The sequence below is a fragment of the Beta vulgaris genome, chromosome 1, assembly GCF_026745355.1.
Source record: "Beta vulgaris subsp. vulgaris cultivar EL10 chromosome 1, EL10.2, whole genome shotgun sequence".
In the NCBI taxonomy this organism is placed as follows: domain Eukaryota; kingdom Viridiplantae; phylum Streptophyta; class Magnoliopsida; order Caryophyllales; family Amaranthaceae; genus Beta; species Beta vulgaris.
Genome location: NC_079202.1, coordinates 52,291,762 through 52,317,489, shown reverse-complemented (window position 1 = coordinate 52,317,489; position 25,728 = coordinate 52,291,762). Strand labels below are relative to the sequence as shown.

The window sequence follows — 25,728 nt, the reverse complement described above, 5'->3', positions numbered from 1 at the left end:
CATACTTTTTTTGTCATAATTAAGTTTTCCCGAGAGAAGATGTCGTCATAATACAGTTATTATAAATACGAAAGGCAAAGATACGTTTTAAATTTAGCATGTTTTTTGTTGCAAGGAGAGGCATGATCAGAAGTTGCTCATAGCATTGACCATTATTTGACCAGCTAGAGAAAATGAGCAAAAATATCTTAACAAGCTCTGAAAATTAAGGGTGAATTCCCTTCATCTTAATAAATTAAATTTTAGGTACAATCCATTCAGTATTGGTGTAATAAGTTACAATCAAGTCCAGTAAGGTTCAAATAATCAATGATCAATAAATTTGAATTAAAATTTGAATTAAATTACCACTATGATTATTATATAGTATTATATTTGTAAAATGGTCTATTATTTTATTGTTCATATTACGATTAACTGATATGTTATTATCAATTTTTTTAATTAAAGGACCGCTATGATTATATAATATTATATTTGTATTATTATCTATTATTTTATTACTCATATTACTATTGGCTGATTATGTTATTATTAAAATTTATTATAATCTTGATCAAATAGGTTAACAAAAATAATCTTCATAATTATAATATTTTGCAATCCGCCTTTAGATAACTAAGTATAACATATTTTCGTTACTAATAACAATGAAAGATATAAATGTTATTAATTGATTTCCTACTAGTGCTTTATGAAATCAAAGCGACACTATTAGATATATTAGTTGTGAAAGTTGTGTATAGGCAAGCATATAAATAGTATTTTTTTTTGTTAAAATATTAATCATAAGAGATAACTAATAATTACTATTTTTTTGAAGGATAAATTTTAATGATTATTATGTTATAATAAATTTTGAGAGATAATATTTATGTTAGGGTATTAATATTTATGTTATTACTCATCAAATTTTTGTTAATTAAGGTCAACTAAGTTCCAATCATGTTCAATAAGGTCTAATAAGTTTCAATCAGGTCCAATAAATTCCAATTAGGTTCAATTAGTTCCAATAAGTTAGATCAGGTCCAATAAGTTTAGTTTAGTTCAGGTCAGATCCAATAAGTTCAATTCATATAAGTTATGTTCAGTTCAGAGTTATTCAGGTGAAGAGAACGCATCCTAAAGGAGTGTGCAACTAGAGATCCATTGAGCCTTTAACTATAAAAGAAAAGAAGCCAAGGAGGAGAAGCACCCGAACCACTCATTCAACAACTCATTTATTATCTTTTAGCGATTCTTACTACTAGAGAAATTTTACAAGTGTATTTAGCATATTAATTTATTCCATTTCATCTCTACTTTATATCGGTGACATTATTTGGCGACGAAATATTTGGTGGTGGATGCTTAGGTAGTTCTTTTTTTTTTTTGGTTTTTGGAGCGAATCTCGCGAGTCCAACCATGTCCACGACGACCAAATTGATCATCTTTATGCTTACTTAGTTGATTGGACTTATTGTCACCTGCAGTTTTTACAACTTTCAGTGGGGTTTTCCACGTAATCATCTCTTGTATCTTTCATTTCCTTGCTTTTACTTGTTTTCACATTCATTTGCATAATCATCATCGGCCATTAGTTTAGTCATTCTTGTTTCAAATCAATTGACGTTATTTAGTTAAAATTGACATAAACACATCCCATAATAAATTTCCAATCCTTCTAGTATTTTACTTAAGTACTCACAATATTTCATTTATGTTAAACTTAAAATGCACCTTAAAGTAACTCTATATGGTACTCGACTACTCGTGCTAATGTGCATGTGAAATATATTAGTTCTTTTTTTTTGTTTGGGTTTAAGCATGAATTTTTTTAGGTTAAATTCACTAATTCTTTGAAGAAAAAGATGGATATATGAATATTTTATTTCTTTAGATGTAAGGGATTTAGGTTTTTTTTCTTGTGGGGAAGAGAAGAGGAGGGAGGGTTTAAAGAGTCAAAAGGCTTTTAGAGTTCCTTGTTATTTTTCCAAGAGTTAAGTGTTATAGAGGTGCATGGATTTAAACAAAATTATATTGCTATTCAAAACGAACTATCTATGTATATTGTTTACAAAGTACTTAATTGATGCAATCTTACAAAAATTTGAGTGCACTAGCATGGATAGATGCTTCTGTGTTCTCCATAAAGTTTTAAGTGAAAACTTTAACTTGAATTGAAATAGAGGGAGCATTAATGAGGACATATTATGATGATAAATCGAACTTTCCATTGGTTGTTCACATTTGTTTGACGGAAGTTCTCATACTTACAAGTTAAAATAAAAAGAATACTGATCATCCTTTTTTTATCTTTATGTTTCTCCTACATTTAAAAAACGAAATTGATAAGTGTTTGAATTATCTAGTACATAGGAATGCAACAACATTTGCTCGGAAAATTCATGTCAATTCAAACTTGTTTAGACTCGAATTCTAATTAGCTAAAGTCTAATAGGCTCTCAATGACCTAGTAATTATCTATTAAAAAAATTAATTGCAATTTTTAATTTCTCCAAGTGGAAAATCCACTAGGAAGAAAAAGATTTTTTTTTGCTTACTTCAAAACAGAATTTCCTGAACCCAATCATACTACTGCTGCAATCATGAGTAATAGATACAGAGTACACAAAGTATCAAATATAAGTCTAAATTTTCAAAACAAGAATTTTTCATTCTTTATGATAAGTTAATGTGTTCAATAGAGGACCCAAAAACAAAAGTACTAGATTAAGTGGTTGAAGTTTTCTAGATTACACTATTGGTGGGTCATAGCTATCTATCAAATTATTGAAATTTAAGAACACAGACTATTATAGCACAGCACATGGAATCCTCACATGCATATCCAAAGTCTTACTAAGCATTTTATCACCCAATTAATAATATTATTCCACTTATAGCCCATATATAGTCTTCAAAGAAAATACTGTATACCTCAACTTTCTCACTAAAACCCTCCTTAATTATATTTGATTTTCCTAACTTCTCTATTTTATTTTTTGAACTCTCATATATCTTAATTACCATGTTAAGTTCTATCAAAAAGTGCTTAATTTCCTTACAAAACTCACCCAAAAGTTTAGTTCATCAACTCAAAATCCTCAAGAAAGTGATGAAAATATGGAAGAAAAACAAACCCAAGAGAACATTTTATGGGTTTAATGGCATGAAATCATCATTTGCAAGCATGGAATTAAGTGGACAATTAGAGTTAGTGTTCAAATTCATTGATACAAATGGTGATGGTAAGATATCTCCCCTTGAACTTAGTGATTTCTTGTTGTGTCTTGGCCTTGATAAATCTAAAGTGGCAGAGGAAGCTGATGGCATGTTAAGATACTTGGATGTTAATGGAGATGGCTTTATTGATTTGAATGAGTACATGGATGTAGTCATGATGGATGATGATGATGATGATGGTGTTCATGATCATGTTGATGTTGTTGATGATGATGGGTATTATCATGTTGATTTTGAAGATGATCTTAGGGATGCTTTTCTTGTTTTTGATTCTGATAAGAATGGTTTAATTTCAGCTAAAGAATTGCACCATGTATTGAAGAGGTTAGATTTTGCTAATTGCAGTCTTAAGGAATGTAATCTTATGATTAAATGTGTTGATAAAGATGGGGATGGATTTGTAAATTTTGAAGAATTCAAAATTATGATGATGGGTTATCATAGATGATGACCAACTGAGTGTACATGTTTCATATGCTTACTTCATTCCTCTTATCAGTTAGTTTTTGTATTTCCTCCGTTCTGTTCTAAATGAAACGTATGTCTTTAGTAGGGGTTTTGTACTTTATGATGAGGAAGAGCTTTAGAGGTTATTGCATGGACATATGTATCTATATACTACTCCATGAACTAATATAACTGTGCATATAAGTTTATTTGCTTCTCACTAGATTACAGAAGTTTTTAGCAGCTTTATAGATTGTAATTTATGTTTCTTGTTTTTAAGTTGATAGGAAAATGCTAAGGTGTCACATTTTGGTTGTCTTGGTTTTGTTAGAGTCAAGTTCGTGCTTCAGTAATGTGTTTAAACGTAAGCATATGTATTAAGAGTTTGAGTTGAGGTTTGATGGAATATAGAGTAACATTATTAAGGAAGTTGTGTTCTTATGTAATTTCATTTTTCAGAAAGTGAAAAAAGTTGTCTAGTTGACAAGACATGTTCGTTGGGAGATGCTTATCACTTCCGCAATTTAGATCCTACAACAGGGTGTAGGATGAGGAACCTACACCTTGGCCAAAACTACGTAGTTTTGATGCTTTTAGGAGGGCCAAAATTTGGCAGGCTTTTGACAGAATTTTTAGGTGGGCCAGCTTTTTCTCTCTCATCACTCACTCATTCCCTCTTTTTCTCTCTCATTTATTTTTCAAGAACCATTTCAATTATCTCTCTCATTTATTTTGTTCTTCATTTATTTCTCCCTTATTTTCATTCATTTCCATTTTAAATTTTCAAATGTTGATATTTGATTTTATATTCTGTTTTGCATTTTTTAAACTTTTTTTAATGTACAAATGCATATGGTTTGATGTACAATAATATACGAGTGTACATTTGAGGATTTTCAGTGATCAAAGTATTGACCATCAGTGTACATTGTGATTTATCCTTATTTACGTTGGTTGCGGAACCTTTTTTTTATTATTAGCTCCACCTACAGTTGCATGTACATGCACGTACATTGCATGTACACTTTGTTGACATTCATGTACATTAAGTGGGTTACAATCATGTTGTTATGTGTTGAGCTTTTAATCTAGTACCCATATTGAGTTTTTTTTTGTTTTGTTTGTGTCTATAGAATATGTTATGCATGCATGTTAGTGAAGCTAATGTATATTTAGTCATACACAATGATCATTAACGCAACTTTAATGTACACAGAACAAAGTCAGCTCTATAAAATAACTTGAACATTCAGTCATAACAACATTGTACATTCAGGCTTAATAATTGAACAATCTTGCTAGAATAATTGTACATTGAGTCATATCCAGTGAACATTCAATCAAACAATAATGTATCCTTATTTTCAGTGATCAAAGTAATGACCATCAGTGTACATTGTGATTTATCCTTATTTACGTTGGTTGCGGTACCTTTTTTTATTATTAGCTCCACATACAGTTGCATGTACATGCACGTACCTTGCATGTACACTTTGTTGACATTCATGTACATTAACTGGGTTACAATCATGTTGTTATGTATTGACCTTTTGTTTTAATACCCATATTGAGTTTTTTTTGTGGCACCTGGAGCACTATGAGGTATAGGACTGTAATTGTACATATTGAATTTCATTAGCGAACAAACATCAACACACCAGTGTACAAAGATTGCAAATTACTCACTTGACATCAGCTTTAGGAATTGGGTTACTTTTATTCTATTATGTTTCTTACATTCTTGGCTTCGTGGTTGTTCATTAACAAAATCAAAATGTACAATGACATCCCCCATAAAATCGTCAATAACACACAATGAACAATAATAGACATCCAAAACAAAAAAAAACTCAATACGAGTATTAAAACAAAAGGTCAACACAATAACAACATGATTGTAACGTTAACCCAGTTAATGTACATGAATGTCAACAAAGTGTACATGCTAGGTACGTGCATGTACATGCAACTGTAGGTGGAGCTAATAATAATAAAAAAGGTACCGCAACCAACGTAAATAAGGATAAATCACAATGTACACTGATGGTCATTACTTTGATCACTGAAAATCCCCAAATGTACACTCGTATATTATTGTACATCAAACCTATGCATTTGTACATCAAAAAAGTTTTAAAAATGCAAAACATAAAATAAAATCAAATATCAACATTTGGAAATTTATAATACAAATGAATGAAAATAAGGGAGAAATAAATGAAGAACAAAATAAATGAGAGAGATAATTGAAATGGTTCTTGAAAAATAAATGAGAGAGAAAGGGAGGGAATGAGTGAGTGATGAGAGAGAAAGAGCTGACCCACTTTCATAAATACTACCAAAAGCTTGCTAACTTTTGGCTCCCCTAAAACCATCAAAACTACGTAGTTTTGGACAAGGTGTAGGATGCTCATCCTACACCTTGGTGTATAATCTACTAATTGTATCACTTCATCTACCAAATTATTTCAGTTTGAGACAAATCCTAACACAATTTGATTTTTCGTTACAAGAAATAACATTTTTCGTTCTCATTTGTAGTTTTCTTGCTAGTCTCTAAATGTGAAAACTATTTTCCCTTGGATTATTGCTTCCCAAAAATAGTTACCACTCTTCCAAAATTTTAAAGGCTTTTATTCGTGTTTTACTAAAAGATAGGATAAAATATAGAGTGGGATATGCTATTGAGAAAAGCTATATGGATTTTCAAAAGTCCAACATATTTTTGCAAACTCATAAAAATTTAATCAGATGTGCTACTTTTGGCTTGTCTTTGGAAATTGGATGCATACTTTGTTTTGTTTTGTTTTGGTAAGTTTGAGACATATAAAGACAATTGATTGTGGATGTTCATGTAGCGTTGTTGGCTTCTTGTTGTAGGCATATACAAATTATTTTTTAGCCTATATAATTTTGATATTTCCAATTCAAAAACAAGAGTCATCAATTATTTTTAGGAAAAACTAATAAAACCAAAAATAGAAGAGATTTTAGGTTCAGAGCGAATATCCTTAACTCATTCAATAAAATATTTTAATTGCAACAAATAAGGGACGTAATTCGATTAAGTTGCACAAAAAGACAAACATGTTAAAGATCAATTTTTTAACACATAAGACCTAATTATTGCGATCACAAGATTAATAACTTCTTAGATCTGTTGTCCAAATTATCTTATTAGGTGTGATTTAACTATTTTGCAAATATGGTTTAGCAAATAATATAATATGATCATACAATTGCAATTAAAAAAGCATTAACAAGAATAAAAGCATTTTTTTTTGAAACGAAATGCATTCATTTTTACTAATTAATTTCTTCGACATCGTTACAGTTAGACCTATATGACAAAGGTATAATACATAAAGGTCAATTCCACTTTAATTCTTTTTTTACTAATTTCTATGTCATGATGTAAGAAATAAATTGCAATCACACTCGATTGTAGAGCTTTTATATTTTGTATAATCTTCTTATTCTCCCTTTTGTGATTTTTATATGATCTTGAATGCTTTTATTCTTGTTATTCTTGTTATTCTTGTTATTCTTTTCGTTTCAAAAAAATTATTGGAAATTGAAATTAGCTTTGAAATTGGGATTTATGTCAACTGAGCTTTAAAACATATTTTTGGACTCAAAAATGTATTAAGCTTGCTTTTATTCAATCTGAACTAATTAGGATCATTGGTGCCAAGAGGGGAGACAAATTTTTTGTTAAAAAATAACTTTTGATAACTACACCGTAATTTTTTATATAAACGGGTCGTAAGTGTTGAGATCTTGATTTGATAGATAGTTATATATTATCAGAGATTTATTACGAAAAAGCCATTATCGTGCAAATTAGTAGGTGCACACGTGACACCTCCGTATGGTGAGGAAGATGCGCAAAATGAACATCAAGCACTACTGCACTAGGGCTTGTTCTCCCTAACTTATTTTCAGTTCAGTTCAGTTGTAATTAGTTCAGTTCAACTCTAACTATTATTTCTTAGTTATAATTTAATTCATTTCAGTTGCAATAAGTTCAGTCTAGTTCAGTTTAGTTACAATCAGTCCAGTTCAGTTTAGTTGCAATCAGTCCAGTTTAATTTAATTCAGTTTAGTTGTTTTATGTCGAAAAGAACACACCCTAGGTTATGAACATGAAGACCAATACCAAATAACATATACTAACAGAGTTATACATATGAACATTTGGCTTATTAGCTATGTACATGTATTTATTTGACTTGTTATTCAGGTACATTTAACTTATTAATTATGTACATCTACGCACATTTCTCACCATACGAACGTGTGTACCATCTACGGAGTGTCATTTTCGTTAGAGTTTAATTCCCCCCTCTATGCTTTCCAATTAAAGAGTTGACGAATTTCGTTAATCGATCTCATTTCATCTTCCTCCAATTTGAGGAACACATAAAAACAGTGAGCGGAAGAACATTCCGGCCAAGCTTGAAATATTCCGGCCAACTTTTATCTACGAGATCTGAAACTTCGACATTCCAAAATCTGAAGGTATATTTAGCCCTACTTTTAAAAATTAAGTTGGATCTTCCACAAATTCAAGGAAGGATTAAATTTTGGGGGTTCAATTAAACCTAGATTCACTACTGCAAAATCAACATTATTATTAATACTATTTTTATTTTATTTTGGGGATTGAAATTTAGGGTTTGATTAATCATGGCTTGGAGAGCACAATTATCGAAGAACTTGAAGGAGCTTCGTGTTCTTCTCTGCCAAACTTCCCCTGCAAGTGCTGAAGCTAGGTACTTAATTTATCTTTGATTTTGTGATCGTTGATTATTTTTCCGATTCATTTTGTGTGTTTTTTTTTTGAATTCTGCGTTTATGCTGTTTTACCACGAATTAGGGTTTTGAGTCATTTTTCTTTGAATTGTGTTAGAGCTTTTGTTGAGAAAAATTACAAGGAATTGAAGACATTGAACCCCAAATTGCCAATCTTGATTCGTGAGGCCCGTGGCGTGGAGCCTCAACTTTGGGCCAGATATGGTAAGGAATGCATTTGAAATGTGTAGTTGAACTTTTTCATATTTCCTACCGTTGTGCGATTACTGTTTATTTCATGATGGTGTGAGAGCTCTTTTTTCCCCTTTGATTCTTCTGTGTTGTGTATGTTATTGTTTATGTGCAGTTATACTGGAGAAGGGTAGGAGAAGACTATTTGTCTCCTTTCCTGGAGTTTCTTTCTTATCGTTGTGCTTTTTTATGCTCTACTACTATGTGAAAAAACTAGCCTTTTGATTGGGTTGTCTCTGTTTTTTGTCCAACAGACTTTGCTTTGACATTCGTTGATGTGAGATATGGATTTCATTCTCCGTAGTTGAACTAAGATGGCTCCTCACCATGATCCTTATGTAGTTGTATTTGTGCGTGCCATTGGTCATAGCCAAATGGTTCCCACTTCACAGGTTCCAATTTGATGTTGGCCAAAGCACTTCACTTAGGCTAGAACTAGGTAATTGCTCGTGTGATGCAATATCAAGTAATAGGAACAGTTCCTAAACTAATAAAATGTGACTTTTGCTAATAAATAAGATAAGTAGAGTCTCTTAACAGTTAACCCAAACAACAACAACAACAACAACAATGCCATAGCCTTAATCTTAATCTCAATTGGCTGGTCTGGCTCCATGAGTCAAGATTGTATCTTTGGTGTTTTTTGTTGGGATATGGTGGAGATGGTAGTTCAAAAGAGCAACTATGCAGTCGAGCAAGCAGAAGCGAGAAGCAAAGAAAGAGCAGGAGTAGGAGCCCATATGCCCAGACAGGCAGATTTCTTACTTGGTCCGGCAAGTTCAGCAGATCAGGCAGAAACTATTGAGTTCCCCCAGATTAGGCAGAGGCGCAGAGCGCCTGCTCCACCTGCAAAGTTCTGATTTCCACAATTTTGCAATTCCTATCAGGCCAAAACCTCTTATGTACGCTATAGTCTCACAAAGTCCTATTTGCTCCTCTCCAATTGAACTATCTTCATTGTATCCTCTCAGTTACATCTTGATCAATATCTCAATTCCTCTAAAACTCGATTGACTCTCTCTCATTACTGAAGTTGCACAACGTGTACTCTGTTTTGCTCTGACTTAGCATAGCCCTCTAAGATTATAATGATCGTCTCCATTGGTTGATTGAGCATTAACGCTACATCTAGTCTCTTTCACCAATACTGATGTAATTTACCCAAACCGCCTTCATTATATTTCCTAGTATTGATAAGATCACATAAGATTTTTTCTGGTGAAGAAAAGATTACATCAGATTTTTATTGTCAGGTAGTGTAGCATATTGTATAAATCTTTCATTGAGAAAGCAATAAAGGGGAAAGCACCAAGTGGAAGTAATGTGGTCAGCGTCTTCTGGTTTAGTCATACATATAGATAAATTAGGATTGTCTCTGTTTTAAGCATGCATAGTGGGGATGTTGCCTTGAGGAGCCAATCCCACTAAGAAAATTTGTGTGTCTCTGCTAAGCAGTCTGATACTCCTCCTATTTATTTTGCAACTCAACTTTTGGAATATGTCTAGTCATGGTCCCAATCTACTTTAAGGGATGTCATTGTCCAACAGATTTGGGGGAATATGATTGTGGACTCCATGGGCTTCCCAAGTTGCCCATAGCCATGGTCACAACTGGTCGTGTATTTTTTCTATGTAGTCCTAGCCAAACCTTAAGACACTAGCAGATCCATAAAAGTGCATGTGGACACGTGTAAATGAAATATAAACACTAGTAGAAAGCTACATAAACATGTGTATATCGCTATCATTTCACTCTCATTTTTTCCTTTTGTAGTTTGTAACATTTCAGAAATTTATATATCTTCACTTGACCCTAGGCAACTCATATAGTGGCCTTTTGTTGTAGTTTGAAATTCTTCAAGCATTGACGGTCCTTTTGATAGTTAGTTATAAATGGTGGTAATGGGAATGAATTTGTATGTAAATTTGTGAAGAAAATCATTATTCATTCCCATTGTAATGTTGATTTATCCTAAAGTGTCTCTTTTTCTTCTTAAATTTTCATTCCCATCCAATACCACCTTATAGGTTGTGTGATGACTGGTAATGAAAATTGCTTCCCCTTGGAGAAAAAAACACAAGCTTAGGGGTGAGATTGCTTCTCTATGGAGAAAAAAACACAAAGGGGGCTAAAATTGCCTCCCCATGGATATTTTAAGGGTGCTTCCCTTGTAATATTACACTTAAACTTCGTTCTCATTACCACTATTTATTAATGACTATCAAACGGGCCTTGAAGGTTGTAGCTTCACTCAGCTACTAGCCATAACTAGCTACTTGGCTGCCTTTCTATAAAATCGAAGCATCAACTGATACATAGGGCCCATGAAAGCTAACATGTATTGTAGCTCACCTGAAGAAACTTGTAGCTAGTGTATCGGAAGAGTGAAGATGTTGAAGAGGCAAAGTCAGTGATCTTGCCAGACCATTGGAGATGCCTATAGATGCCTGGCTGGAGCCTCTAGGATAGCACATGATTGGAATAACAAGAGGGATAACTTGAGGTCATCAAGTGGAATTTCATGAGTAAAGTAGAAGTGGCTATATGTAGAGTATCTTTGTTACTTGGGATAGTAAGTAAAGAAACTATATTCATTCCCTCTCAAATTGCAATGCACATGTTCAGACTAATATTTTATACTTATAGCTATGAATCGACTGATATTGGGAATATGCTGTCTTTCTTTCTCCATATTTTCTTTTAACGCTATCTAAACTTTGACATAGACCCTTAGTTTCTCTCCTTATCACCTTTTATTTTGGATTTTTCAAGTATTCTAGAAAGTTGTTGGACGTTTCTTATTGAGGGAGTATGATCAGTTTTAGGGTTTATCTGGATATGTAGGGAAGGAATTATCTATTTGCTAGTTAACAGTCATAGACTTCTGTCAAGCTACTCCCTCTGTCCCAAAAAAATGCTCATTAGCTTTTGGCACAAATCTAGGGAAGTAAAACAGTAGAGTGAAAAAAAGTGTGGGTGGGTGTAGGGTCCAATTTCAAAGAAGTAGAGAGAAAACACTTGCCAAAATAGGTATGTAACACAGTAACAGCTAATTCGGGAAATATAAGAAAGGAATATGTAGCAAGTGTTTTGGAATGGAGGGAGTATAAGACAGACCTTAACATATAGTACCTGCATTTAGCTTATCATATGAGTTAAAAGCACTTGGATTAAATTTGACATGACACTTTCATATAATGAAGAATTAAGCAGCTTGCTGTCTATGTTCTTCTACTCGTAGTACTTTTTTGCAACATTGCCTTTTTGCACTCTTTGTAATGAGCGAAAAAGTAGAGAGATAAAAGTGGATGGGCCCAATATTAGAGGAAAAGTAGAAAGGAAAGCTAGAACGTGTGTCCCAAGAAGGAAATTGCTGCAAATGAAAGGTCGTTATAATGTCATTTAGCAATTAGCAAGAAGTTTAGTGGCTGCTGAATCTGATGTCTGGAACTGGATTTGGAGGATGGATAACTCGTCTTAAATGCAGCTTTTTCTCATATGTGACATTCTTGGTCCAGCAATTTTGTGTTTTCACATTTTGTTTGGCTACTTCTGATGTTAATTTGACATACTTTCAATGTTTTCTATAGACTTTGGTGTTGAAAAAGGTGTTCGCCTGGATGGCATGAATGAGGCACAGATATCGAAGGCGCTTGAGGATCTTGTGAAAGCCGGGGGAGGTGTCAAAGCTTGAGCCTTCTCCTTCGAACAGTTGGACATCAGTTTGCTTCTTTTGCTTTGGCCATACCTAGAGAAAGTGAAATGCACTCTGTCTCTCCATTTTCTTTCTCTGTATCATTTGAATGAACTAGCATTCATCCTCTATGATAGATAGCAAGAGGGCATCAGGCGACGACGGCCACTCTTCAACTTTTGCCCCTTCGATTGTTTTAGAGTTGAGTTTTTCCTTACTGTAATAATCATCCTGGAAATTCACTGCTAACTATTCAAGATTTCAAGTACTAGACTGTGTCTTGGACTTGTTAAATTTATAATAACTTCCAAAATCACTTTCAGGAGTTTTGCCCGCAAAATTCCTTAGTCTCAACTCTTACTGCCCACACCGGTCGTGAGTATGAAAATTTTGAAATGTTACGATATGCTTTTTCCGTTCTTTTATATTGCAACAATGAGATTTTTACACTATTCATTCACCATCCTTTTACTATCTCTTTTTATTTTTACGCAAGGAAAAATATAGCCATGTGGGATTTTGTTAGATTTGTTTCGATTTATACTTTCAAAATATTAAATCTATATATATTTTACTAGAAATTAATTAAAGATATTAGTAATAGTTAAAGTTGTGCATTGACAAGCGTGAAAATTCTATTATTGCAGTAGAAAAAGAACGGAGGTAGTACTTCTAAAACCAATTTTAACCAAAAGAAGGACAAAGTTAACAAAGCAATAATTAGGGAATATGTAGGGTCCTTAATTAGCTAAAATCATTAACGATATACTAATATTTGGTAGTTGGTAGTAAATGAGAAAGTTAAGAGGGCAGAAAGAATCCATAAGTTAATTTCCATAGATCCTTGTCAGTAAAGCATAGGCCCAACTCAAGCTTCCCACAATCACTGGTACAAGTTGGGATGTGGGCTGAAAACCCAATTTCATGGCCCAAGACCAAGAGTAGGCTTGACAGTTAAGCATAGGCCCAACTCAAGTAACACATAAAGAGTTAACCACCCTTACTTCACTCTTTTACTTATAAATTTTACTAAGTAAGATCATGTATTGTTGGTCGAAAAATTCGTTGAAAAGTCATTAATTTTATTAGAAACATTTTTTCAAGGAGAAACATTTGATTTTTTTTTTTTTTTTTAAGGATGGCAAGGAACTTGGATAAATAAACTAACATTCTTGCCTTTAAATAAGTAAACATTTTCCATCTTTTAGAGAATATTCTACAACAAAGAAAGTCAATTTCCACCTTTTATAAACCAAACAAAAATTATAACTTCTTTTAGAAAAATGTTTTCTTTCCAATTAAACACTCTCTTGTACTTTATTATTTATCTATTTTGTTTTTGGACATTTTACAGGAAGTGACTCTAGCTTAGATGAAAATAGATTGCAAAGTTGAACAATACTCCCTCCGTTTCCTAAAGATTTTTTTTGTTACTGTTCCTACAGGCTACAGATACCAAGGAGGATCCAATTGTATGGGGTGTGGGGTGAGTAAATTAAGAGAGAGAAAGGGGTTAAGATAAATAAACAAATAAAAAAGGTTAAAGTAGGAAAGAGAAAGGGAGTAAAATTGAATTAATAATATAATGGTGGACCATATGATAAGGATATGAGAGGGTAAAACGAGAAAAATATTCCAAATAAGAAATAAAGTAAAAGAGGGAAGATCGTTAGGAAACGGAGAGAGTACAAAATAAGGAATAGGAGTAAGTTATTGAGAGGTAAGATATATATTTGAGATGCTGAATTTAGTAACTAGGGTTGCATGTAACAGCCATGTATATGTATAAATCCTGATGTCATGGGGAAAAAAAAAGGCAACTAGGAAAGGACTCTTGTAGTCATTGTAGACATATGAAAACGAAGAAAATTGAATACTTTTAACAATTTCTCATGGTTATGACTACTTCAATATGTCTTCAATAGCTATATCAATGTTGTCATGTTTTTATTTAGGGTACGTTAGTCAACAATTTTTTAAGTAGCTTATAGAAATTTGACTAACTCAAAATTCTAGTAAAGATGAAAAGTGGTATTTGATAAAATAGTCTAAGGTACTCATAGCTATTTAGTGGAAACGATTTACCCTTATTTGGGCAGAAGCCAAAAAGTTAGAACCTTATAAGAATATGACATTAATATTTTTTGGATTGGGATTTTTTTATAAAGAAATTGGAATATTATCTTTTTAAATATTAGATATAGATTATTAGAGTTTTGACATACTTAAAATATGCAAATATATGAAAGTGTAGTTCAATAATGTGGTGGATTGAGATAGAAGTGATAGCTCAGCAGTTCAGTACAGTACACCTTGAATTTTAGGTTTGAATTTTGCGGGGAGATTAATCTTAAGGTGACAATGAGCTTTCAGGCTCGTCATCTTTCAGGCTATTTAGCCTTGTATTCAACCTCAAAACTGGTGTGTCATGCACGTTAGTAGTCTATCAAAGGTTGGTTATCAAACCAATTATCTTTCCTAATAAAAAAATAATAATATGGTAAATTAGAACAAAGCTCGAATTAGCTTTTATGAAATTTCGTGTAAGTTAACTTTTCATACAACACATACAAAGAAAAACAAAACTCATACAAAAGCTAAGCTCCAACTATTCACACCAAAACCTAATTCAATACCTGTAACCTAATACTTATATAATTATTTTTATTATCTTGACTAATTGCTAAGTCTTAAAAAAAATATACCCACTAGTAAAAAAGTTCCTCGTGTGGCCGTGACTACAAATAATGAATAAAGGTTTTGTCCAACACATTGTCACACCCTTATTATAGCTTAATTACAAGCATAATAAATTATTGATCATCTCCTTCAGCTACACTTTATGTTCACAAAATTGTTAATATACAATTCCCAAGATGGGAATTAGATCTATGTGTAACACATTTTATATATCCAGTAGTAACACATCTAGTTGGTGATATTTTAAATTCTAATGTTGATTCTCTACTTAGTTTTATAAATTGAATTGATCATTTTCGACAAAAGGGTACTTGTCTGATTGCTGGTTACTATTTAAGGGAATTAATTGTCTAAATAAATATTCTAGATATCTATATTCATACATCCTATCTTTCTTTATTTTTACTTTTTTTTATTAGGAAATTGAGTAATTAGCTCAAGGGCTAACTCCTACAAAGCTACTAGTCTGTAGGAAACACCAACACATTGGCTGGTAAGGCATGCATAACATGCTAAGGAAATACCCCAGTGTAACACTGGAGTAAGGATCGAACTCCATATCTCAAGGGCTAAGGCGGAGCGCTCTACCCACTTGAGCTAACTTCTATTCTTATTCTATCTTTTTTTTAAAGAGTAAACTGCATTATTTATTCCATAAAAAAGAATTTCATAACCAATTCGTTAAAAAATTGTCAGTTGCTTAAGACTAGATCAAGCTCCTTTATTTTGTAATTTTGATAAGATGTATAAAGAATTTGATTAATATTGGCTCTCTTTCTAAGATATACAATTCAATTAATTAACACTTTGATCAATTGTCAAAGGTAATGATTAACCTTTATCCATTGTTAGAATATTGATGGCTTAGAGACATCACTTGTTCATCTAATTGTAGTACTTTTCAGAGGAAAATAATTGTTTTTTTGGTAAAATATTGGACAAATATAACGTACTCTTAATAAGTTATATAAAGTTGTCGCTAGGTCTGCCTATATATATTATGCCTAACTGCATAATTAATTGCTTGGAAAATGCATGTATGCATATAGGATACATCTTATATTAATGGAAGGTTCCAAAGGCTTCAACACTTCCATATAAGTAGGAACTCTATATTAGATAAGTTGTCTAATCTTAATGTAACTAAACTGTGGACTGATATAGTATGAAGTATGAACAGCTAGCTAACTAATTAATAATGGGAAGTTAACAACTAGTACTGTTCAAATGATCACAAACATAAAATATTGAATTGTCTATCTCGTAAGGTAATTAATACTTATTTTGGATGGGAGGAAATTAAGAGAAAGGAAAGGAAATTGTGATAGGCCACTCGTGCGGGCCAGAACGTGGATCCTAGCGGGACGGGCTGAGATTTCACGGCTCAAGATTGGACCGTGAATTAGGGTTGGACGGGCTGGTCTGCGGGTTGAAAAATCTTGACCCACACCGATCTCGTATCGATTTTCACGGTTCGAGAAGCGAATCTGGTGATTTGTGGGCTTAACGGGCTAGATCGAATTGGCGGGCCGGCAAAAGATTTGCTTTTTTTTCAAAATTATTTAGTCATTGAAATTATTCATTATTATTGTTACATAAAACCTACAAAATTAATTAAAATATATATAAATAATAATATTAATGAATAATTTCATAATTTAAATTTGATTGAATTATAATTTATGTAATTTGATTAAGATATATATAATTTGATTAATATATAGACAATTTGGTTGAATAATTACTTGGGTTGGGCTGGTCTAATTCATAAGTCGGGCTGGACTGATTCGTGGTCCGGGTTGGACGGCTTTAGTAGCAGGCTTTCAAGGGTTGGATTCAAAAAATTCGACCCACAACCCCACACAAATTTCACTTGTCAAGTCGGTCTGGATCAAGCTTTTTATGAATTCGACTCAGACGACACACGAGGCTGGTTGGGCTGGATTGACGCACATTGTTGGTCATCTCTAGAAGGAAGGGAAAGGGAGGGCAAGGAAGGATCTATTTTCCTTGTATGGAAAAGGGATTGGGGAAGGAAGGATCTATTTTCCCTTCTTCAATAAACATAATCTCCCCCAAATTGGAGAAATTTGAAAGGAAAATGGAGCTCCATCTTTCCTCTCTCATTCCGATTCCTCCTACGTTATTTTACGAACAAATTGTTAGTGTTTTTCATAACAGTATTGCATCTAGTTCCATATTATTTGATCACTTAGCTAATACTTTTGTTTCGATATTATAAGTCATTTGAGATGCATTTACCATTACATTTGTTGGTTTGAATTACCCCAATACATTTACTAGTCAGTTTTAATTACAATGCAACAACTAAGGATACATTTGATTCAACTTAGGTCTGTTCTCCCCCAATTTATTTCCAGTTCAATTCAATTCAGTTCAGTTCATTTCAGTTGCAATCCGTTCAGTTCAACTTCAATTATCATTTGTATTATAATTTAATTTATTTCAATTCAGTTCAATTCAGTAGTTGCAACCAATTCAGTTTAGTTGCAATCAATTCATTTCAATTCAGTTTAGTTGCAATCAGTTCATTTCAGTTCAGTTTAATTGTTTTATGTCGAAGATAACATACCCTTATTTTATCTTATCTCATCTTATCTGAATTTATCTTATCTTATTTTTTCTGAACTAAGTTTAAATAAGTTGAACATAACAGATCCTAAAACACCACAATTGATCATATATACTTGAGCAATTGGCAACCTATAGTATGAAAATTCAGGGAGTAAGATAAGATCCCCAAGTGCAAGCAGTAATTGTGTCAGCTATTTATACATACTAGTAGTATCGGATTGCACAACATTTTCCTGATAAAAATTTAGTATATCCCTTATCCCCCAATTAAACTCTTCAATTGTTCCAAAAATTAAAACATATATCTAATATGACACTAGCTTTTATAAGTAATGTTGGGCTTGAGCAATGCTCCAGATAATTTAATTAGACAAATATGATATTTTAAATTGTTTAAGTTTAATATTTTGTTATAAGTACAAGTCATAATTTGGTGGTCATATAATAACTTACAAAGTTAGAGGACAACCGTTCTAAAAATCTTGTTTTTTTTACTAGAAAAGATAATTGGTCGGAAAACCAACCTCTGATAGACTACTAGCCTACAGGGTACACCAACTCATAGACTGGGTATAAGGCTAATTGCTAAACAACCCAAAAGTACATTCACCAACATATTGTTCGAATGAATATTCTAATCCCGGACAATATCTTGGAATTCGAGATGGTACTCCAATGAGATACCACCTATCCCTCGTTTTAAAAATCTTGTAAACGTTTGCTTTATTTATGAGTATCAAAAAATATTATTTTAAAAGGTAAAAAACTCTTATAAACATTAACTTCATTTGTGAGGTGACATATCAAGCAAGGTTTAGCCTAGTGGTAATGATTTGGCCTCATGACTTTAAGGTCATGGGATCAAATTTCACTAAAGGCTTATTGGAGTTGGGGTAAGTTTGACCTGAAAATCTGGATCCTTTCATCTTATTAACTTAAGAAAAAAAATTGTGAGGTGACATGACATCATCTAATCCTTTGACAAAGAGGGGGCGACATGTGGGAGACTATATTTCTTCCCTACTCACTTAAATAATATATTTCATCCGTTTTGTTTTAAATGCAACAAACGAATATTTTTTATGAGATATAATATTCTTTAGTGAGGAAATAGTAATCTTATATGCAAGCATTAAAGAGAATCTGCCTTGGTATTTGATAGAATTGCCTTATGATTTGACCTTTTTTTAATTTTTTTTTTTTTTTTTGCAAAGATGAGTTTAATTGTTTTTAGTTGATGGTATATTTGTAATTTAGACGGATGTCAAATCCTCCCCTCTTCTCTTATATAATAGAAATATTAATAATAATGTTAATTTCTTTGATACATAACTAATTAGACAGTATTCTACCTTGCATTCTGTCTCCGATCCTTCCAACGCCATCTTACATTCTTCATTAATTTTTATAGCACATTCTTCTTAATTTGTTAGATAACAAATCACATTGCTTCTCATATTTTATTGTCATATATACTTCTCTATTTTTTTAGATGTAATATTTTCTCCCTCAAATTCTCATCAAAATCAAATATTGCATAAAAAAAAGAGGAAGTATATAATATATATATATATATATATATATATATATATATATATATATATATATATAATATAATATATATATATTATATATATATTATATATATATATATATATATATATATAATTGTTTTTTTGTAGATGCATTGTTTGTAATTTCCTCTCTAACTTTTGCATAATTTATCCAATAACTTTTACTATAATTCTTTATTATGTATAAAACAAAAATATTATTAGGTAAAATGTTTTTTTTTTTCAAATATCAAATAATTAAGGATATTAACGGTAGAACATGAGCATTAGCAAGTACGAAAGTCAAATGATTGCAATGCAAGCAAGTACTGAAAAGCAAAGGATGTACTATAATAGCCTTAATGATATACTTGTCAATGGTTGGACTCTTTTTGGGGGTCATCAATTATTTAATTACTTTCTCTCTCCTTCATATCACGTATGCCCAACTTACTTAAAAGACCATATTTTTTAAAGAGAACGTATTGTGTCGGACTCGTCCGACCATAATCTTGGTCGGACGACTTTCAGGTGGTTCCAATTTTTTTTCAGGTAGTCTTCATTTTTTTTCAGGTGGTTCCAATTTTTTTTCAGGTAGTCTTCATTTTGTTTTCAGTTAGTCTTCTTTGTTTTTCAGTGGGTTTTTGTGCTTCAGTAAGATTTACTTGGGTTTCAGTTGGTCTTTATTCTTTTTCAGGTAGTCTATATTTTTCTTCAGGTAGTCTTCATTTTGTTTCAGTTAGTCCATTATTTCTTTCAGTTGGCCCATTATTTCTTTCAGTTGGTCCAACTGAAAGAAAAGAAAGTCTAACTGAAAGAAAAGAAAGTCTAACTGAAAGAAAAGAAAGTCCAACTGAAAGAAAAGAAAGTCCAACTGAAAAGAAAACTAACCTGAAAACAACCATCCTTCGAATTGATAAAAACAACCATGGCATTGCTATAAGCAAGGAATCACCACTCACCACATTCTCACCATCCTTCGAATTGAAAGTAAACCAAATTCGAATTGTCTGATATCAACATTCTTCTCCTTAGTCGGGTCCTTTTCAAGTAATGCGGCAAAATTTCATCAACTTCAATCAAATTTCTAGGACCTCCACCCTTTTTTCTTCTTGCTGCACCTTTCTTTCCTTTACCACCTGCTGTATCCATTGTTGTTTTTTCCTCTCCTAAATGAAGTTTATATTTTCTGGAAAAATTGTATGTATGTATGTGTAAGAATTTTGAGTGTGATGGAAGATGAATGAAAATGGATGATGATGAATGGTTGTGCTCAGTTTTGGTTTTTCACCGGCGGCGACGGAGGAAGAAGATGAAGAAGGAGAAGCGGTGCCGTTCTCGCGGCTTCGTCCGACGGAAAATGTTAGGTCAGACGGTCTGACCCAATACTTTCACTTTTTTAAATCCCAATGGTTAGACTTATTTTTAGGATCATCAATTATCTCTCTTATTTTCTCTCTCCTTATATATCCTCCCAATACCCAATGGCATCATGCCACATGTTATCTCCTCCCCAAATTGTCAACTTTTGTTTTTTTGCAAAACCTCCATAAACGGTCTATGAGGAAGAACTGTTTATGGTTCTCTTTCCTCTCTTTTCTTCCTTTCCTCTTTTTTTATTAATATTTTCAGACTCTCTCTCCTCATAAACCTCTTGGGGTTCAACCATTGGCAATGCTCTAAGGGTTCCAAAGAAATGCTATATTGGTAATGTAGCCATGGATGTAAAGCTTAAAGGTGAACTACAATTGTATATAGTAATTTTGGATAAATAAAAAACAAATATATATAGTAATTAAAATTTATATGGTCATTGTATATAGAAAGTGTCATCTACCAATTATATGAAGGGTCTCACTTGATAGGATAGGGAATTTCTCAAATAAATCTCATGAAGTTTGATTCCTAAACCTTAAGATGAAAAATGGGATTATATTTGAATACAATTTCATATGGTAAGTTTGTACTCAATACTCCATAGATAAGCTACATGTTATGACGAAATTAATAAGAAAAATAAAAAGAATAAATACTCAGCAAAGTTTACATGGTTTACAAATAATGTGTGGACTAATCCATGAGTAAAGCTGTAGAGGGGCAAGATAATAGTTTTTTCCCTTGTTAGTGCATGTTCTCTTCGGCATGCTGAACTGAACTGAAATGAATAGTGATATATTGATATGTGAGAGTCAAAGTATTGTCCAGAGCTGAACTAAACTGAACTGAAAATAAGATGAGGAAAACATGCCCTAATTCACATGTTTGAAGAGCCAAATTTAACGGGCATTTGAATCCTTACACTAGGGGGAAAAAAGGAAGGGTTGCGCAGCCCTACAAAAGCGCAACCCTACTAGTGAAGGGCTGCGCTTTTGAAGAAAAACGCAGCCCTTCTTAAAAAAAATTGAAATAAAAAAATCGCAGGCTTTGAAATATTGAGCGGGCTTCAGATATATTATCCCTCATTCTCTCTCCTCTCTCACGTCCCTCATCCATTTTCCTCCTTCTTTCTCCTCTCTCACGACCCTCCTCCCTTTCCTCCTTCTCTCTCATCCTCTCTTCTCTCTCAAAAACTCCCAGAAAATGTGACAAACGCGACAAAAAGCCTGAAATGATTTGCACGAATCATGCCGTGACGTTTAGGCTTTTTAAGCCATCCGAGTTCGTTTAAGCCTCCAAATAGGCATTTTAAGTATTTTCGAATTTTTTTTTCCTTAATTATGTATTAGGGTTTTGTTTTATGTATTTAAACATTATTAGGTTATGTTTGGAGGTAGTTCTTTGATTTTAATAATGTTCTTGTATACTTCTCTTTGTTTTGATTAATGTTCTTGTATACTTCTCTTTGTTTTGATTAATGTTCTTGTATACTTCTTTTTGTTTTGATTTAATGTTCTTGCATACTTCTCTTTGTTTTGATTAATGTTCTTGTATTTTCATATTCGTTTTGATTAATGTTCTTGTATTTTCAGATCTATAATTTCTTCTCTTCTGTATATTAGTTTTTGTTCCTTTTTTTCATTTTCGTTTCGTTCTTTTTTTTGTTTTGGGTTTATTTTCGTTTCGTTTCTCTTCTCATCTGTATAATTTCAGAAAATGTGAGATTATGAGTAAAAAATGTCAAAAAAAAAAATTATTTTTTTTTTTGGTAGGGAGGGATGCGCTTTTTAGGTAAAAGCGCAGCCCTTCTAGCTATGAAGGGTTGCGCTTTTACCTAAAAAGCGCGACCCTTCACAGTGAAGGGTTGTGCTTTTCTAGCGCAGCCCTACTAAAAATGTGAAGGGCTGCTATTGAAAGGGCTGCTGTCAAAAAGCATAGCGCAGCCCTACTAAAAATGTGAAGGGCTGCTATTGAAAGGGCTGTTATCAAAAAGCGCAGCCCTACAGGCCTTTTTCAGCGCAACCCTTCTTCATTTTTCCACTAGTGTTAAAAACAGTTTTGAAGCCAAAAATTCACTCTAACATGGACCTAAATTGTTATACGCAATTGTTATAAACATAAAGATGACGACAAAAGAATCTATGATAAGTTTCCAACAATTTTCGTTGACAAAATAGCAGCTAGTTGCGGAAGCAAATATCAACTTGATAAAATAGAAGTAATTAGTTTATTTAAGAATAAAGTAGTAGTTGAAGGTGTGATTAGAATGATTCCAATTAATCCCATCGTTATCTATCACATGGAGACCTCATCACCTTAACTTTGGTCGGTTGTTTACTTGTTTAATTATTCACAATCTTCAACGCAAGTGCACATTAAATTATTCCTTACTTTCATTAAATTAAAATTAATTAAGGTCCTTGTTAATTAATTAAAGGACAACTTTGAGTTTAAGTCTTTCAATTGGAGGATAAGTGGTAAGGGCGGGAAATTTGGAACAACCTCAAAACTCACTTTCCAGCCAAGAATTAATTTAAAGAAAGTAGTAAAGAACATGCAACATTATGCGAGATTCTAGGGACCTTAATTAGGTGCTCATCACATGTCAACTTATTTTTGTGTTTTTATGCTTAAGGTGGTCCAATATATATGTATCTTTGCACAAGATAAAGTAGCTTTCAATTCATAATTTTTATTTATTATCTGGCAAGTGGAGTATGGGCTTTGATTTCTTATTCTTCACTCTTATGAAGATAATTATCAAAAAAATTAGAATAAAGTTGAGAATTCTTGATCAATGAAAGGGAAGTTGATAAAGACACAAATTAGGGTAGTCTTTTACCTCAAAATACTTGCTTGGTGAAGTTTTAGGTTTGATAACTCTCCTAGAAAGATCTAGAAAGAGCATATACTTTTATAGATGAAACACTAATTATTAGAATATGCTGTCATTTAACATAAAATTAGATAAATACAAGCCTATATATTACATCACACTCTAATGCAACATTATCCCTAGACATCTTGTAATAATTTAGTTGTCTGTTCTCCCCCTTTGTTTCCCTTTGATGTACAACATACATTTTTCAAAGCTAAACCGACAACTAATTTATTGAATGGATTAGATTAGTCACTAAATGGATAGTTACTAAACAAATTAAAGAACATGAAAATTGAATGGAGTAAACTAGCTAGTCACTGAATAGATTGATCAATTGGTTACTAAATAGATTAAACGAGTCATCATATTCAGAAAATGTGATTCGTTCTCTTCCAAATATTAGGCGTATTAGACCGTATCTCGTATATGAACTAAAAGTAGATGGTATATAAGGCTAACGGTAAATGAGATAAGTTTAAAGAGAAAACATGCCACGTAAAATTTAGTGACATATTGAAATGAATGAAAATCTCTATTATTATATAAGCCAAAGGGGTAACAATGGTGTTTGTCCCCTTAGTATTTCACTTAATTGCCCCTCCACAACATAAATATTACATTTCAAATTTCCAAATACAACCTCTAACAATTAATCAAAACCAATTTCATGCATAAACTTGCGGAAAAAAAATTCAATCAAAGCTCTATTAAATCCAATCAACTCAATCACATAAACTTGCCAATAAAAAAAATTCAAGATTTATCACATAATACTACATACAATAACAAAAAAAAATACATGACATTCTCATTAAAGAGACAACTTAAATTCAAATTTAAATATATTTTTCTATAACACAAACTCGATTACAAACACAAACTTCAAATTAAAAAAAAAAATTAGTTCTCTTTATAGATTGGAGCTTCACGACATTTTCAAATATGACATTCTCAAATTTGCGGATACTTTACTGTTAATCAGGTACTCAATTTGTTATTGAAAATAAAAGTACGTGTAATGTTCTATGTTCAATAAATCTTAAAAATATGTACTATGTTCGAGTAAATTTAAATTCATATTACAGTAAATAATCTTACGAATATGTGTTGTGTTAGATTTTTTTTTAAAAAAAAAAGTTAAACTCAAATTACAGTTTATTTAAAATTTCATTCAAATATAGTTGAGATTCTAATTAAAATTACATCATAAATGACAGGAAATAAAATCAAATTTTCGTCAAAACATCTACAAATTTGTGCCCAACTTTTTCAAAAATTGAGACAAAATACTTCAACACGACATGTTTTTGTGCCCAGATATTAAAAATAATTGAGAGAAAAAATACTTCAACCCATATATTAAAATCTATCAAAAATTTATCCCTATAATCGAATTTAAGCCCATCAACTCGATATTTAAAAAATACCTTATCGACGACATGAAGAGCATCACCATGATAGCCAAACTCAGCTCCAATGATGACACTATCACAATCGAATGTCTCATGAAAGTGAACTCGACGACTTGGGAGCTAAACTCGGCTAGAACTCACTGAGAAACTCAATGCTTCTCTTCGAAGTCCGCAGAAGCGAAGATTGAGATCTAGATGTTTAGCTAAAAATGAGAATCGAGTGTGTGGTTTGATTTGGGAGAAATTGACAAAGATGATGAAAATGAGAGAAAAAGTGACAACTGCATTATTTCAATTAAATAAAGAGGGAAAAAGAATTGCGTAAAGTTGAGAGATGGGTTTGGGAATTGGGAGAGAAGCTAAGAATTGAAGAGAGAGAAAAAGAAATGTATTATTTCTCTCTTTTTGTCATGGTTCATGAAGTTGTTTAGAGTTTTGACAAAAAACATTAGTTAGAAATGCAATTTCATTACGTATTCTTATTTATTAATGTACTTTTAAATACTATTTGTAAGTATATCAATCTTTCTTATTCGCAAAATAGAGGTGAAATTAGATACGGACTTTCGTTTTTTGGTACTATTGAGTAATAATTATGCCTAAAATAGCGTGCATAAAAAAAAACTAGTGTAATATTTAAGAGATCAGAATCCTTATAATGAGAGAGAAGTGAAAATATTATCAAAGTAATACTTTTATACAACTTTTTGTATGAGACAGTAGCCGGACCATTACTAACTAAACAAAAAAAAAGAAGTTAAATTAAGTGAAGATTAATGGAAACTTTCTATAAAAAA

The 25,728-nt window shown here is 32.1% G+C and overlaps 2 protein-coding genes across 2 annotated transcripts; both read left to right on the top strand.

The window, feature by feature from the left end:
• The first annotated feature begins 2,702 nt into the window (after window positions 1-2,702).
• On the top strand, window positions 2,703-3,777 carry LOC104905423 (probable calcium-binding protein CML23). The gene has a single exon (XM_010693969.4). It carries the CDS (start codon window positions 3,011-3,013, stop codon window positions 3,671-3,673), a length of 663 nt encoding a protein of 220 aa, XP_010692271.1. The 5' UTR covers window positions 2,703-3,010; the 3' UTR covers window positions 3,674-3,777.
• A 4,251-nt stretch (window positions 3,778-8,028) lies between these two features.
• On the top strand, window positions 8,029-12,735 carry LOC104905424 (NADH dehydrogenase [ubiquinone] 1 alpha subcomplex subunit 2). The gene is made up of 4 exons (XM_010693970.4): window positions 8,029-8,193; window positions 8,349-8,447; window positions 8,585-8,691; window positions 12,310-12,735. Exons 2-4 carry the CDS (start codon window positions 8,362-8,364, stop codon window positions 12,411-12,413), a joined length of 297 nt encoding a protein of 98 aa, XP_010692272.1. The 5' UTR covers window positions 8,029-8,193; window positions 8,349-8,361; the 3' UTR covers window positions 12,414-12,735.
• Window positions 12,736-25,728: the final 12,993 nt, after the last annotated feature.

What these genes read in the sequence shown, in the direction of transcription:
- LOC104905423 (XM_010693969.4), top strand. Translation starts at nt 3,011, where the DNA reads ATGTTAAGTTCTATCAAAAAGTGCTTAATTTCCTTACAAAACTCACCC.
- LOC104905424 (XM_010693970.4), top strand. Translation starts at nt 8,362, where the DNA reads ATGGCTTGGAGAGCACAATTATCGAAGAACTTGAAGGAGCTTCGTGTT. An exon ending in CCTGCAAGTGCTGAAGCTAG is followed by an intron (nt 8,448 to 8,584) that starts GTACTTAATTTA and finishes GAATTGTGTTAG; the next exon opens with AGCTTTTGTTGAGAAAAATT. An exon ending in TCAACTTTGGGCCAGATATG is followed by an intron (nt 8,692 to 12,309) that starts GTAAGGAATGCA and finishes TGTTTTCTATAG; the next exon opens with ACTTTGGTGTTGAAAAAGGT.